The 15,277-nt window shown below is 45.7% G+C and overlaps 1 protein-coding gene across 1 annotated transcript in view; it reads right to left on the reverse strand.

Annotated features, from left to right (window-relative positions):
• The window catches only part of KIF16B (kinesin family member 16B), a 277,180-nt gene that overhangs the window by 70,550 nt on the left and 191,353 nt on the right, over positions 1–15,277 (reverse strand). Inside the window, exon 24 of the mRNA XM_007451451.1 lies at positions 1,187–1,276. Coding sequence (XP_007451513.1) covers positions 1,187–1,276 — 90 coding nt within the window. The remainder of the gene's footprint in view (positions 1–1,186; positions 1,277–15,277) is intronic.

Raw genomic sequence — 15,277 nt, forward strand, 5'->3', positions numbered from 1 at the left:
TGGGACATGAAGAGTAAATTGCAGAGACAAACTTAATAAATTGACTTTGATGTAGTTGCTTCTGGAACTAAAGCCTCTTGGGAACACACTGAGCTAAAATTCATACCTGAATCTTCTTCAGTTTTTAATCGAATCCTATTATGATAACTTAACAACAGAATTTCAATGACAGCTCAATTTTTTCCTGGACCCTAGATTCTTTTACACGTCAAGGAACCACTTTATCTACCCAAAGGTATTTCTCTTTATATTGTGTATCAGACAAGGGAGCTTAGAGGCCATGGAGGTGTTAAGGAAACATTATGCAATTAACATGAAACAAATCAGGGACACATGTCTGACTAAACTATTTTTTAGAATATCACAAGACACTATAAACATGCAGTGAAAAGCCATACTTAGGGAAAGCAGGCTAAATAGACAACGATTATTGACTGATTTGTAGTCAGTTCAAATCAAAATGCCCAAAGAGCTGTGCCTGTACAAGGTTTCCTTTAGTTGAAGCAAAAATAAACAAACAAAAAAATAATAAGAATACATTCACTTGGAAGATACACATTAATTTTAGGAATACCTTTCTTTGCTTAAAAGTATTTTAAAAACCAGTCTTTGTCCAAAAATTTTTTAAAAGATTACTAACGTATCAATACACTCTGGATATCTTATCAGATGAAATGCCTCCTTGCTTCTAGATACTTCCGTATTTACTGTCTACCTCCCCTCCACGTGTGAGGGCAAATTAACTTTTATGACTTTACTCCTCATTATGTGGAAGTCTAAGCATTAAAGCAATCTTTTTTAAGAGAAAAAAGGGCAAATCTATACTGAAAAACTTATTACTATTTTATTTTAATAGGTCTCACTCATGCCTGAGAAGTTGTAAATTGATTAAAATATTTACTTAAAATACACTGTAAAATTTATGAAAAAGGTAGAATTCATTTACTGTTGCTTTACTATCACTCAAAATTTTGTGTTCAAAAAATGTCTGAATTGTGTAGAATACAAATGGAACAGAGGACAAAAATTAAAAACCTATCTTTGAAAGACGAGTAATTGAAATAAAACTTGGTGACACTTACAAGCTAATACCTAAAGAGAAGGGGGGGGGGATTGATAATGCAATCAACTCATTTACTTTATAAAACAAATGTTCGTAATTGGAGATAATCATTTCGTAACTCACCTCTGCATACTTCAACTTCAATGTTTTATGCATTTCTCGGAAACGACTGTAACGCCTGAATACGGTCCACGTCTCATCCAGGACAGTGATCTGTTAACCAGGAAAAACAAAACAAATCAGCATTAGTTGGAGGAAAAATCGGTTTCCTCTTATTTGTTTAAAATAATTTGTTTAATGTATATACACTGATGTGTATAAAATTGGTGACTAATAAGAACCTGCTGTATAAAAAAATAAATAAAATAGAATTCAAAAATTCAAAAAAAACCCAATAAAACAATCATATAATTGTTCTTAAAAAATTTCTTTAAAATTGTTAATTAAAAATGCATCTTAAAAAAATAATTTGCTTCAAATTAAACAAATTGTTTAAAATAATTCAAAAATTTGTTTGTTTAAATTTGTTTCAAATAATTTAAAAATTAACGAAAAGTGATTTAGCACGTAAATTTCTCCAGAAGGGAAAATCTTAATCTAGCGGCGCAAATAAGACTTACAAATAATAACTGTACTCTGCTTAAGCATGCATCTCTGCTTCCCAAATACGATTACGAGCGGCATGTGACTCTGTAAAGTGAAGGACACAGAGTTTCATGGCTTTTCAGAAGTGTCCCTCCACTCTCCACGTGGGGTGCAGAAAGGACATCCCACAGCGTGACCTTTCTGTTACAGTGATGTGCCTACATGAAATGTTTACACTTTTATGTAAAATGTCAGTGTTGGTTTCCAGATGCCACCGCAATGGACAAGAGAGAAGCAGCAGCAGAGAAGAAAAACAAGGATGAGGAGAAGGGAGAGGGAGGAGGACAAAGAAAAAAAAAGACTCTGTCTGCATCTCAATGATCATTAGTATCAAAACCCACACTGTATTTTGCTTTATTTCGGAGGAAGAATTCTCAGTCCAGCCTCTAACCAGTAGTGGAACTTACTGTTCCTATTGGATGGCAGGTGGACACTGGTGCCCATCAGTCACATACCAAGGTCACGGTGACCAGGAGAGGCTGGGAGACACCACCAGCCTCCACGGTCACACCTGAGGCACAGGCTCCTGATCAAGTTCCCATCTCATTCCCACTCGTCTTCCTCCAAGCTCCAGACCCACGTCCCTAACTGGGAGACGTCTTTCTTTAGATGCCGCACACCAACCTCAAGGTCAGACTGTGTGAAACAAATCCACCCGTTCTCTCCAATCTCAACTCTATTTCATCTCGGTGCATGTCACCACCATCCACCAAGCCACACCACACAGACGCTGGTCCCCAGTCCCTGCAGCAAGCCACAGTCAGACAAGCACCAGGTCCTGCACCTCTCACCTCCTAGACCTTCCTTAGCGCTCTACCCTTCCATCCTTCACTGCCACTGCCATCTCATTCTGGGCCACCAGGTCTCACGTGGCCTCGGCCAGGCCTCTCCCAGTGTCTCCATCCAGTTGCCCCTCCAATCCCTTCTATGCACAATTGACAGGGGAGCTTTTTAAAAACTTAAATCTGATCATTCTACATCCCCCCTTAAGTCCCCTAGAAGCTTCACGCTGCTCCCACAAGAAGACCCAGATTTTATATTTGTACCCAACCACGTGCAGCAGCCTCTCCCCCTCCCGCAGGTGTCTCACTCCCTGGAAGCGCACACTCCTTCCCATGCTGGGCCTCTGCAGGGGCCGCGCCCCCGTACTGGAAACCTTACCCCGCACATTAGAGAAACGCCCTTCTCAGGCTGGTGATTCAGCTTTTGGTTCTCCTGCATGTACACCCCAGGGGTGAGCAGGAAAGTCAGGGATCAGTAAACCACAGAGATCAGTAGTGGGAGGACACCCATGCGGGGAGCCTCGGAAGGAAGAGGGAGTCCTGAGTCTCAGCCATCCGCAGGTTCACTCACTTCCCCAAGTGGCAAATGAGATGATTTGGGGTTATGCAAGGATGTATAATATTAAAACTTTCACTGTTCTGGCTCTATATTTATCATTTACAATAATGTTTTCATTGTGGCAGGTTTCTTCTTGTGAGTTTCTTTTAAAAAGATATTTCTGTAAGGAAAAAAAGGTAAGTATGTTTACAAAAAATCATTTACTAAAAATAGTACCAACGTCACCGAAGCTTGGGAAACACTGCTCCTGGCAGCTCAGCTGGGGGTTTTCTCCCCAGCTCTCTCCTCCTCAACAGACCCCACTGAGCACAATTAGCCAGGGGGTGAGGGCTTCCTTAGGGCAAGAGCACAGCAATATGCCACCTTGGCTGGGCGCAACCAGGTGTCAAGGAGAGACCTGGACACGAGTGGGCGTGATGCTGCCTGCTTGCCAAGAAAGCCCAGGAATTAATAGAACCATACCCGCGACCCGGGAGTAGTAAGATGCAAGATGCTCACAGGGAAACCATCCTGTCCTGGGACTTTGGAATCCAGAGAAAGTCACAGAAGAAGCCTAGGTCTCCCTCCTCCCTCAGAATCTAATGCTCCCTGGATCTCTGACTGCTTCCACTGTTCCTCTTGAACCCACAGTCAGTCAAGTGCAAAATCCCCCCATCCTCAGCCTCTTCTGGGAACTTCCCCTTCATCTTCACTCTAACTGAGAGCTGGCTCTCCCCGAGGGACCCCTTCCCCTGTAGCCATCTCAAGTAGGGACTGTGTTCTCCCCACACTCTTCACCCTGTTGTGCTGGGAGGTTGGTAGATGCTTTTTTATTTCCATCCAACTTTCACACCACTGCTCCTCTGCCCTTCCTAAAACCCCACCTACGTGAAGCCCCCACCTTCGGATCCTACCTGTACCCATCCTTCTCGCAGGCAATTCCCCTTAGTCACATCCCCGACTCCTTGAACGTCTTAGGTTTTGCTCACTGTCATCTGCTCCAACGCTATGGAACTCCTGCCATGAATCTTGGAAATTTCATCAACCAACAGATGATCCCTCCAACACCCCGACCTCCTGTTCCTTGACTTTTGCCCTGGTTCCTCCCTCACCCAACTTGGAAACCATGGGCAATCACTACAACTTTTCCCTTGCATTCAACCTCAAATCTCTTTGTTCTGCTCTAGAAATTCCCTTGACTAAGCTAAACCACGATCTTGGTTAAATCCAGCTGTCTGCTTACTCCCCAGCCTGTACCTGCAGGATGGGGCTGAAGGAAAACATGCCACCAAATGGCTGCCTGGTCCCATTTTAAAGTCACAGTCACCACTTTGAGGTCAGCCTGGATGCCTCCAAACAGTCATACCACATTTCCCCATTCCATCCATTCTCCCATTCTCTTAGATAAGAGTTTTCTAAACAGTTTACTCCACCTTTCTCCTCACTCTCAGATGATAACCTGAGTTCCTATTTCACTGAGAAAGTGGAAGCAATCAACAGAACACTCCCACAACCACCCTCAGCCCACCATGGCCCCCATCGGCCTTGTACCTCCTCTTGCCTCCTGCTGCCGGGCGTGGGATGTACACCACTGCTCCTGGTTAAGGCCAACCCCTCTTCCTAAACGCTGCATTCTGGACTCCACGCCCTCCTGCCTTCTGAAAGAAACTGCAATCAGCAATTTTCTTTTCTCTCTCCTGCACCAACACATTCCCCAGTCTCTACTAGATTATTCCATCAGCATCTAAACTAGCTAGGATTTCTCTCACCTTAAACTCCCACCTTGGCCTCCCTTCCCCTTCCAACTGCCACTCCATTTCTGTCCTTCCTATTATAACAAACTCCTTGCAAGAGTTTATTTTTTTATTTTATTTTTTTGCGGTACGCGGGCCTCTCACTGCTGCAGCCTCTCCCGTTGCGGAGCACAGGCTCCAGACGCGCAGGCTCAGCGGCCATGGCTCACGGGCCCAGTCGCTCCGCGGCATGTGGGATCTTCCCGGGCCGGGGCACGAACCCGCGTCCCCTGCATCGGCAGGCGGACTCTCAACCACTGCGCCACCAGGGAAGCCCCACAAGAGTTTATTCTTGATGTCATCAATTTCCTTCTTCCCAGGATCCCTTCAATCCAGCCTCAGTTACTCACATTCCACTCAGACTACTCTCATCTACTCTTACCAAGGTCACAACGACTGCCACAGGTTACTTCATGCTAAACCACTGGTTCATTCTCGGCCCTGATCTGACTTGACCTATGGCAGGATTTGATGGAGCCGACAGCTCCTCCTTGAAACATCTTTTTCATCTGGCTTCCAGGCTGCTGCCTCTCTTACCTTAGTATTCTTTGCTGGGATTTCTCTTCATCTCCCTGACCTCTAAACATCAAAGTGTCCCAGGGCTTAGTCCTTGAACGTGTTTTATTTTCTACCTGAGCTCACTCCCTTGGTGATCTCATCCCATCTCATAGCTTAAACTTATACCACCAGGGAAGCCCACAAGAGTTTATTCTTGATGTCATCAATTTCCTTCTTCCCAGGATCCCTTCAATCCAGCCTCAGTTACTCACATTCCACTCAGACTACTCTCATCTACTCTTACCAAGGTCACAACGACTGCCACAGGTTACTTCATGCTAAACCACTGGTTCATTCTCGGCCCTGATCTGACTTGACCTATGGCAGGATTTGATGGAGCCGACAGCTCCTCCTTGAAACATCTTTTTCATCTGGCTTCCAGGCTGCTGCCTCTCTTACCTTAGTATTCTTTGCTGGGATTTCTCTTCATCTCCCTGACCTCTAAACATCAAAGTGTCCCAGGGCTTAGTCCTTGAACGTGTTTTATTTTCTACCTGAGCTCACTCCCTTGGTGATCTCATCCCATCTCATAGCTTAAACTTATACCAATGATTCCCGGGATGCTCATCTCTCTCCCTTGAACCCAGACTCGTACATCCTACTGCCTACTTGATATGTCTGCCTACCTGGGTGTCTAACTGCATCTCAAACTTAACATGGCTAAATTTACCAAAATTATTCTCATCCAGACCTCCTCCCCCATCTCAGTAATGACAATGCCATTCTTCTCTTTCTTCAATCCAGAAACTGTGGCATCGTCTTCGATGTTCCTCCTTCTCTCACGTCTCACATCCAATCAGTCAGCAAATCCTTTCCACCACACTCCAAATATCATGAGAATCTGACACTTTGTGCCATCACCACCATCAGCATCTTGGTCTAAGCCACCGTCACCTCTTGCCTGGACTACATTTAACAGCCTCCTACCTGGTCCCCTCGCTTCTGCTTCTGTCTCCCTCCCCTCAACATTCCCCTCACTCCTTTCTCAACACAGCAGCCAAAGTGATCTTGTTAAAAACTGTCAGATGAGGCCATTTCTTTGCTGAATGGGACATCCTCCCAAGGCGTCCCATCTCGCTCAGGGTACAAGTTCAGGTTCTTGCGCTGTTCTACAAGGATCTCTACAATTTGTCCCTTCCCTGGCCTCATCTCCCACCACGTTTTCCCTTGCTCACTCTGCCTTCCTTGCTTATCTAGAACCCATCAAACGTACTACACAGTAAGTGTGCCCTCAGGAACTCTGTCTGTGACCTTTCCTCTTTCTGGAACCCTCTTTCCACGTGACTAGCTCCCTCACTTCCTTCAAGTCTTTGCTCAAAAGCCACTTTCTCAGTGATGCCTTCTCTGGATATACCATCTCAAATTGCACCCCCTTACTCCCCATCTCCACACTACTTATTTCTCTTTTCTTATTTTTCTACTAAGCACGTCTTACTACCTAACATGGTACAGTCACACTTCCGAGATATCGTGGGTTGGGTTCCAGACCACCACAGTACAGCGGATTGCAATAAAGTGAGTCACACGAATTTTCCGGTTTCCCAGTATATATAAAAGTTATGTTTGCACTATACTGTAGTCTATTAAGTGTGCAATAGCATGTCTAAGAAAACAATGTACATATCTTAAGTAAAAAAACACTTGAACGCTAAAAAATGCTAACCATCATCTTGACAATGCAGGGTTGCATTACAAACCTTCAATTTGTAAAACTACGCGATATCTGAGAAGCGCAATAAAACAACGTAATCTGTATATATTTACTTATATGTCTTGTTTCTGTCTCTCTTCCCTACTAGAATAAGCTCCAGGAGAATTAGGATTTTTAGCTGGTTTTCACTACACCTTAGAAGAGTACTTGACACATCACGGGCATCCTGATGAAGAGCTGGAGGATGGAGCCCCCAGATGGGCTTGTCTTAAGTGTACTCAGGCTTGGCAACAGTGAACCAGCAAAAGGCCATTGTTCATCTCTCTGGTAGATGAGACGGCCTCCAGCAAAATCAGGATGTGGATAACTGGACACCAGCTCGTGAGGATTTGGCCGGCAGCGTCTTCCTGTTTTTTTTCTTCCTTTCTTTCTTTTTTTTTTGGGCGGGGGGGCCACACCACATGGCACATGGGATCTTAGTTCCCTGACCAGGCATCGAACCCACACCCCCTGTATTGCGAGCGCAGAGTCTTAACCACTGGACCACCAGGAAAGTCCTGCTTCTTCTTTGTTGCTTTCACAGCTCATTAATGTCAGACCACATTTTGAAATCTCTAATTAATTCAACAGCTACTTAACACTTACTTCATAATTTGGGTTTCACTCCCCTTTCCCACGGTGGCCCCAGAATAATGCCTTTATAAGGCACGGCAACTTCCCTGACAACTTGCACATACCAAGTCTCCGGAGGACAGGCACGGCTGAGTGATTTCCCGGGGAAGCAGAAACAGGGCATTTGGGCACAAAATGATAAGACGGCAAGAGGAAGATAAAGTCCCTGAGAGAGCCCCCAAAGCATCCAATGCACTTGCTTCTGCTTCTCGATATTAGCCCCCACCGTTCACAACAGGGATGCAGGATGCAGGGGGACAGCGGGGGGTGGAGCTGGAAGGAGACAGAGGAAGATGGCCTGAAGGGGAGAGAGCTATCCAAAGCTGTGCGTTCCTGTGAATTGGGCTCAACAAGCTCTGTAAGGGGATCAGATAACGAAGAGGGTGGGGACTCTCTGGAACCATTAACACTGTATATAATTTCCCCAAAATACTGAACAAAGAAGATCATTATGGGTACATTTAGGGCAATGGTTCATGTTGTTGCCTCGCGTCTTGATATTTTAATAAACTCACATTAATAAACCCACAGACAGAGCTCAGCAGCTTCTGCCTTCAATATCTCAGTCCATAACCTAAACCAGCGGTTCTCAAAGTGGGACGCCTAACCGGCAGCAAGTTTCACTTGGGAACTTGTTAGAAATGCAAATTCTGAGGTCTCACCCACACTTCATCTGGAACTCTGGGGTGCAGCCCAGAAATCTGTGTTTTAACAAAATCTTCAGGGGCTTCCGACGCAGGGTAAAGTTTGAGCAGCCTTGCTGTAAAGCTCTGCGTGTTGCTGCCCCCAAATCAGATGTGCTGGCTTGTGGAGAACAGGGTGCATTCTCAGTATAACTGCAACACAAGCTTATAGCGAGGCAGAGAGAAATCTCCAAATTCTTTACCCTTTCACAAGCTTCCTGCTTTCCACTCCCCTCCATGCACTCCCCTCTCAAGGTCAAAGCCCTTAGCATGGCATTCAGGACCTGTTCCTGGCTGACCCAACACTACCTTTTCTAACCCCAGCTCCCAGTGGATTAAAAATCTCACACTTCAGACAACTGGTCAACACAGAAATGGGGCACGTTTGTCGGTCTCTGGGTCTTTCGAATGGCCTCCTCAGTATCCACCCGTCCCGTGGCCTCCCGCTCAGCCTCCAGGGCGCGTGTCCAACCACAGTCCCTCCCTTGGCAGCACCCCTGCTTCCACTCCTTTCTCCCTGGAAGAATCATTCCCTCCTCCGTGACTCCCCGGCATGCAGCTCACACTCTGATCAGAGCACACATCACGGGACATTAATTATAGAATTAAACTTGTACTAGTTAATTTATATAACCGATATCAATTATATAAACGTCTCTCTAACCTACAAGGTTGTAAGCCTTCTAAGGGAGTGGGCCTTTGGCAGTAGCTGGGGTGGTGGTGGGAGGCCTCTCATTGAAGGAATAAACGTGTATTGAGCTACTAGTATGTGTCGGCACCATATCAGGTGCTGGTAGTTTTCCGAGAGATGTACCTAAGGTTAGTTTGCTTTTCAGAGAAGGTAAGGCTCCACTACCTTGGTTCCACTAACTCTGTTCTGGTGATATCTTTCAGGTTCATCTGAATCAAAGATTATTTTAATTAGTCACATAATGGTATCTTTTTTTTTGTTTTCTCTGCACTGAAAACAGGGTGCATTCTCGATATACTTGTAACCCAAGTTTATAGTGAGGCACAGAGAGATTTCCAAATTCTTTACCCATGAAGTTTTCACCTGAATCCAGGTTAAATACAAGGATCACAAAGGCTCACGTTCCCGCTCTGTATATAAAACACTTTAAGTCTCCCCTTGCCTATCAACACGTAAACAAGCTGAGCACGACGACGGCGATGAGTGAAGACCAGCACGAGCACCACATAAATGGTGCCCAAGGCAGCCACGTGGTCACCTCCCCACAGGAAAACAGCCAGATCCCTTCTCTGTAACAGAGACAACTGCACTTTGAGAGCTGGGGAAACAGCGCACGTGAAGTTTGGGAAAACTACACAGGAAGTGGAAATAGACACTAAAGTCCTATTTTGCCCCAAATTAAAACTGGGCATAGGATGAGGTGCTGACGCAGAGAGGAGGCACAGAAGGTCAGTACACCCAACACATCAGGTCAAAACGCTCAACTGTTCTCTTCCATGCTGAAAACGCAGGGCATCATTGCTCTGTGGCTTTGAGGACCAAATTCATTACTTCTCGCTCACTGAACGAGTCTGCTGATACAAATCCATCTTTTCTGGACCATAAAATGATCAAGTGCAACTTAAACACCATAAACGTGTCCACAAGATGAACTGCATTCACTATGAACAATTCTCAATTGAGTGCTTTCCACAAACTGATGTTATATACATATTTTGCTGGTTTAAGGACTGTCCATTTTAAGACCTGTCGTCAGTATGTATTTGCTTGTGTATATCTATCTGTGTGAGAAGGAGCGAATCAACAGTTTCTCACCCAAAGAAAAATACTCTAACTGGCCCCAGGTTAAGTAAGCAGTTACTCGTAGAGGTCTCCTCAACAACATTTATTTTTAAACAACATTTGGAAGAGCTACATCAAGTATATACAAATGAGATTCCCTGTATTTAGTAACAGCTTGAAGGAAATGGCCTAATACCACCCTAATATATACTAAAACAAGTTTTGCCAGATTTCTGCAAAATACAGTCTTGTGCAGTAACATAACTATGAACGTGCTTGAGGAAATATGAATATATAACAAATATTTGAATCTGTATAAATAAGCATTAATACATTAGATTCCATTAAAATCTCTTCAGACAAATGTTGCAAATAGAGCTACCCAGGAGGTGGGAGGAGAGGCCAGCAGCCCATTAATCACAGCTCGCCACCTAGTACCCCTCGCTCTGCTCCACCTCTAGCACGGCCCAGTCTTTCTGAGGACAGCCCGCCCAGCGCTCTCAGATTTCTGATGGGGATGCTCACATCAAGTGTGCTGCGTCCGATGTCTGTCTCCAGCGTGATGCTCTAACCTCTCTCCGTCTCCCAGCCCCTCTTTTCTTCTGATCACTCACCTGGATCCAGCTCAGGCTGGATTCCAGGTCACTCTTCCTGCCTCAAACTCCCTAGCTCCCTAGACCTTCTGGTGGGACCCCGTCGGAATAACCGCCTTCTGTCCTGTGAGCTACCCGGAACTGCTGCAGACCGCCCTCATTACCCCTCCCCAGGAAGGCAGGACGCACTGACACTAGAGGTATGCTATTTTAACTCTGTAGGGTCACTCCTACACGGAAATCCTTCTAAATTACATTTTCTGGGATGAGTATTTCCAAACGCTGTAGATTTTCAATCCTCACGGACAATGCTGTTTTAGTGAGCTGTTAAGGTCGCCCACACCCAACTCCGGAGCAGCCTCTCAGCCCATCTCAGTATGATGCTGCTACCACATTCTTCCCCGCTCCCTTCAAGACCGCTTCAGCTTCACTTCATCGTCGCTCCTCCCCAGGGCTGGCCTCAAGTGGTATTACTTCCTGTTACCAAAGCATCCTCTGTACCCGTCTACCCGCGGGCCTGTCCCGGTGTCCTGCTGCCGAGAATGCCCTCTCTCACTCCCACCGAAACCTGAAGTCTTCCCGGGTGCCCAACATGACCCCCTTCGCTCCGCACTGTTCTATTTTCTGCGTGTTTCTCTCCCCCACTTCACCGACCCCAGAGCATGTGAACAGCTTATTCATCTCTTCTGTTCCTCAATATCTTGATACTTCTAGTATGGTCTTTAAAAAAATGTTACAGGTACCAAATAAATACTTGTTAAGTAACAAGTGAATGAATAACAAAGATAGCGGAGCCCAGGGCCTCTTCAGTAAACTCTCCCCTGCTATTTTCTCATTCCCTTTCTGGCCTGAAGTGTGGGCAGCAGAATGATCTGCATTTCAGGTCTTTTCTGATTTACCTGGAAATGTTTGAAGTTTTTGGACAACAGGCGTTAGAGGAGACAGGGAGAGGGTAAAGAATTGTAAAACAAAGAAAATGTCATTTACCAGATTGCTTTGGAAGAGAGGAGTCTTGATTTAGTGATAAACAATTTGGGGGTAAGAATGAGTGCGGGTAGGTGTGTGAAAAAACCTCCTGAAAAAAACACATCAAGAAACAAGCGGTGGTCTCTGAACTGCCTTTACAGGGTGGGTCCTATTAACTGAAGACCTTTTTGTTTCTGAATGTCATGGTCCCCTGCATACGCAGATGGGCGTGGGGATACAGGCCAAGGAAGGGGGCTGGAGCTGACACCCCACCACTACCCTTAGCAGGGGGGCAGCAGCTGGAGTTCCCAGGGGACATCTAGGAAGCGGGGGGGACACTGGTGCTTTGGGGAGAACATAATTGTCTAAGGGGGTATTTTCAGTTATTTGCTCTGAGATGTGCAATGTATTTCCTCTCTCTGGTTCCCTAGGAAACTGCAGCAAAGTTTTCTTTCTGGGGAACCCAAAGGAGTGCTGAGCTCTGTGGCCAAGTGGACACAAAGGAAAAGACACTGTGTCAGCAACCATCCAGGGTCCTGGAGGCGAGGGGACAGCTGCCATTTGAACTGTGTCCTCCAACCGTGTCACGAGCTCCTGAGCCAAGCTTGCATCCCCTCCACTGTACTGGGCTCTGTGAACCTGAACTAGAGCTCCACCAACTACAGAAATCCCGTCTCCATGGCACCTGCGGGAAGAAGATGGACCCTGGCAGGAGGAGATGCAGGAAGAGGGGAGTCTAAGGCCCAACCCTAGATCCGTCCCCGCCTGCTGGTAATGTGAAAGCGTGGTTATGGGGTTCACAAAGCCAAGCACGTATAAGATTATTCAGCCTTATTATCTAGGAAATGCCCCAGACATCCTCTGTGTAGATGCATCACCAACAAGGTGTCTTGGAGTCTCTGGCTCCTGAACCTGGTCTGAATCCAGTGCACCACACAGACAGGAGCCTGGCGGCTGACTGCTGGTTATGGCACCCTCCGCATAACAGGAAGTGATGCAAAATCAAACGGGGCTTTCTAGCTGGCCCAAATCTCAGCCTTCTGCAATAACTAGAGAGAATGGCTTCTATATGCTTCAATCTCAGTACCTTCAAAATAGGGATAATACCGTTTATTTTAGTATACTTAGCTTTATATGGTAATTTGAAGGTAAATTTGAATGTACCAAGACCCGAATATTCTGGCAAGATGGATGCCTTTCAAATCTAAGATCATTACTAAGGAACACTGCTTCCTCCCCCTAACACCTCGGTAAAACAGGAGAGGAACTGGGGTATCATTCTACCTTAAAATTGTGAGAACTTGGGAGAATGACAGCCTAAGCAATTTCCCTGCAAATGCCTCAGATACCCAGAGGCAAGGCACGGAATGCAGTCATCGTTGGAGAATGCAATCGTGTAAAGTCAGTCATCGTTGGAGAATGCAATCATGTAAAGCTCTGGATTAAGACAGCCCTGGATCCTGACTTTAGCCCAGTCGCTACTTAGCTGTGTGACTTTGGCTAAATTATGCAACTCCTCCGGCCTCAGTTTCTTCATCGGTAAAATGAGCTCGTGACACCTAATCTACAGCTGTACTAAAAAACGTGAAGCAACGAGCAGAGTGCTGGGGTACTCAGTACCTGGTAACTCCTGCACCGTGATCACGTTCCTAAAAAAGGCCTTTTATTACACATATTGAAAGGCCAGGGTACCTGTGGGCAGCAACTGCAGAAAGGGGAGTTCAAACCATTTTCTGATTTCTTTTCAAACGAATTTTACTCTAGGAAGAGATGTAAAACTCCCAGAATTCTGAAATGAAGGAAAGGAAATATCAATATATTCTTATAGCGGAAAAACAAACTTGAAATGGAAATTCAAGGTAGGATCACAAGGTGATGACTGCTTTTCTTCTGTGCTTGGGACTCAATCTCATTTCCTCTTCACCATTTCTCACGTCTGCAGCATTACCTCTGTGAAGATAAACAACTGCCCAAGTAACAGCAATATAAAAGATGAGTTGTTTTGTGTTAAAATAGGGGAAGTGAAAGTTGTTTTTTCTTATTTTTTTTAGTGAAAGACAACATTCTCCAAGAGATGGGAGGAGTGCTTAAAGAAAAAAAAACAAACCTTAGGATAAAATACGATTCTTTTAAGGTTATTTCTTCCACTTGATATTTATGTTTGAAAATAGCCCACAAACTGAGTATCTGAATCTAGATGGACCACAGCTCACGCAAGCCTCCATTTGTCTCAGCTCTGCTAATGCCACACGCGGGAGAACATCCATCAGTTACTAATAAGCAGAGATTCAGACGCCAACACACAAATCCTTCTGAACATTTATATTCTATCAAGTTGGGAATGTTTCTAAAAGATGTATGGTGTGCATAGTTTATCTAATAGACTGAAATGACTCTTATTTCTGTTCTGCCAAATAAAAAGACATTTCCCTGACTATAAGTGTGATTTCTTCAGCTCCCAAACTGCACATTTTCTGGGCATTTCCTCCTTATGCTTCCTGGCAGGTCTATCCACCATCAGATTCTCCAGGTTTGTCAAAACGGTAACAGTGCCAATTTATGGAGCGCCTGTGACTTGGCCAGAATTCAAGATAAAAGTTAAAGCACACACAAAAATAACAGCAACATTTGAAAACAAGCGAGGATTTGGAAATCGCCACTTTGTCTAGGGCAACACTAGGACCTCAACTTCCAAAAGGTGCAGAAAGTAGTGATATTTAGAAGGTACAGTAAGATGAGTACGCAAGGGAACCGGGATGGCTCAGAGGACTTAGATTCCATCTGGTTCCTGGATCTACTTAGTAGCTGTGTGGCCCTGGGCGAGTCACTCATAATGTCCTCGTTCATTAACTGTAAATAATATCCCCATTTTGGTACATCTTCCACGCTTGCGGAAGGGTCTGGCAAAGTGCCTGGGACAAAGAAGGTGCCTGATAGATGTCAGCGTAAAACATTTTACGCAACTTGGGAAATCTGGATTTCCACGTCAGATTTCCCAACTCTGAAGTGTTGACAACTCACTCGAAAAATTTTAAAGTCTGTTCAGGCCAACTAAAGCACATCATCCACCGCCAGTGTGCTCCTGCCGCTGGAAGTTAATGCTGTTCCACGGTTTGTCGTCCCTGGTCCCCGGGTCCCTGCACGTGGTCCTTCAGATGTAAAAGCAAGATTCCAACTTGAACCTCAGCCGCCCTGAGGTTCTACCACTATCCCATCTCACCTCCAGGGTCTCTTCTTTCGAGGGAGGACCCGGCAGATGGGACAGCGCTCAGGGCTAAACCTCTCCCGGGCTCTGGGACGCGACGGACTGAAATTAGGAGGCAGGACTCACAGACCTAAAAACTCAAAAAGAAAATGCCTACCACCGCCCGGGGCGCTCAGGGATTACCCGCAGGGTCTACAGGTCTGCGCTGGGCGTGTTCCCTGAGGTTAGACTTTCCCGCTGTCATCCTCTGCCTCTCCTTCTCTTCCTCAGGCCACTGAGCAGGCACGTGGGGACAGGAGGAGACTGTCACCGCGGTGCCTTCAGCAAGGGCCCGACGAGCACGCTAGCACGGGCTGCTTGCTTTGGGCGTCGTGT

This window comes from Lipotes vexillifer, unplaced genomic scaffold, assembly GCF_000442215.2.
Source record: "Lipotes vexillifer unplaced genomic scaffold, Lipotes_vexillifer_v1.1 scaffold670, whole genome shotgun sequence".
NCBI classification, from domain to species: domain Eukaryota; kingdom Metazoa; phylum Chordata; class Mammalia; order Artiodactyla; family Lipotidae; genus Lipotes; species Lipotes vexillifer.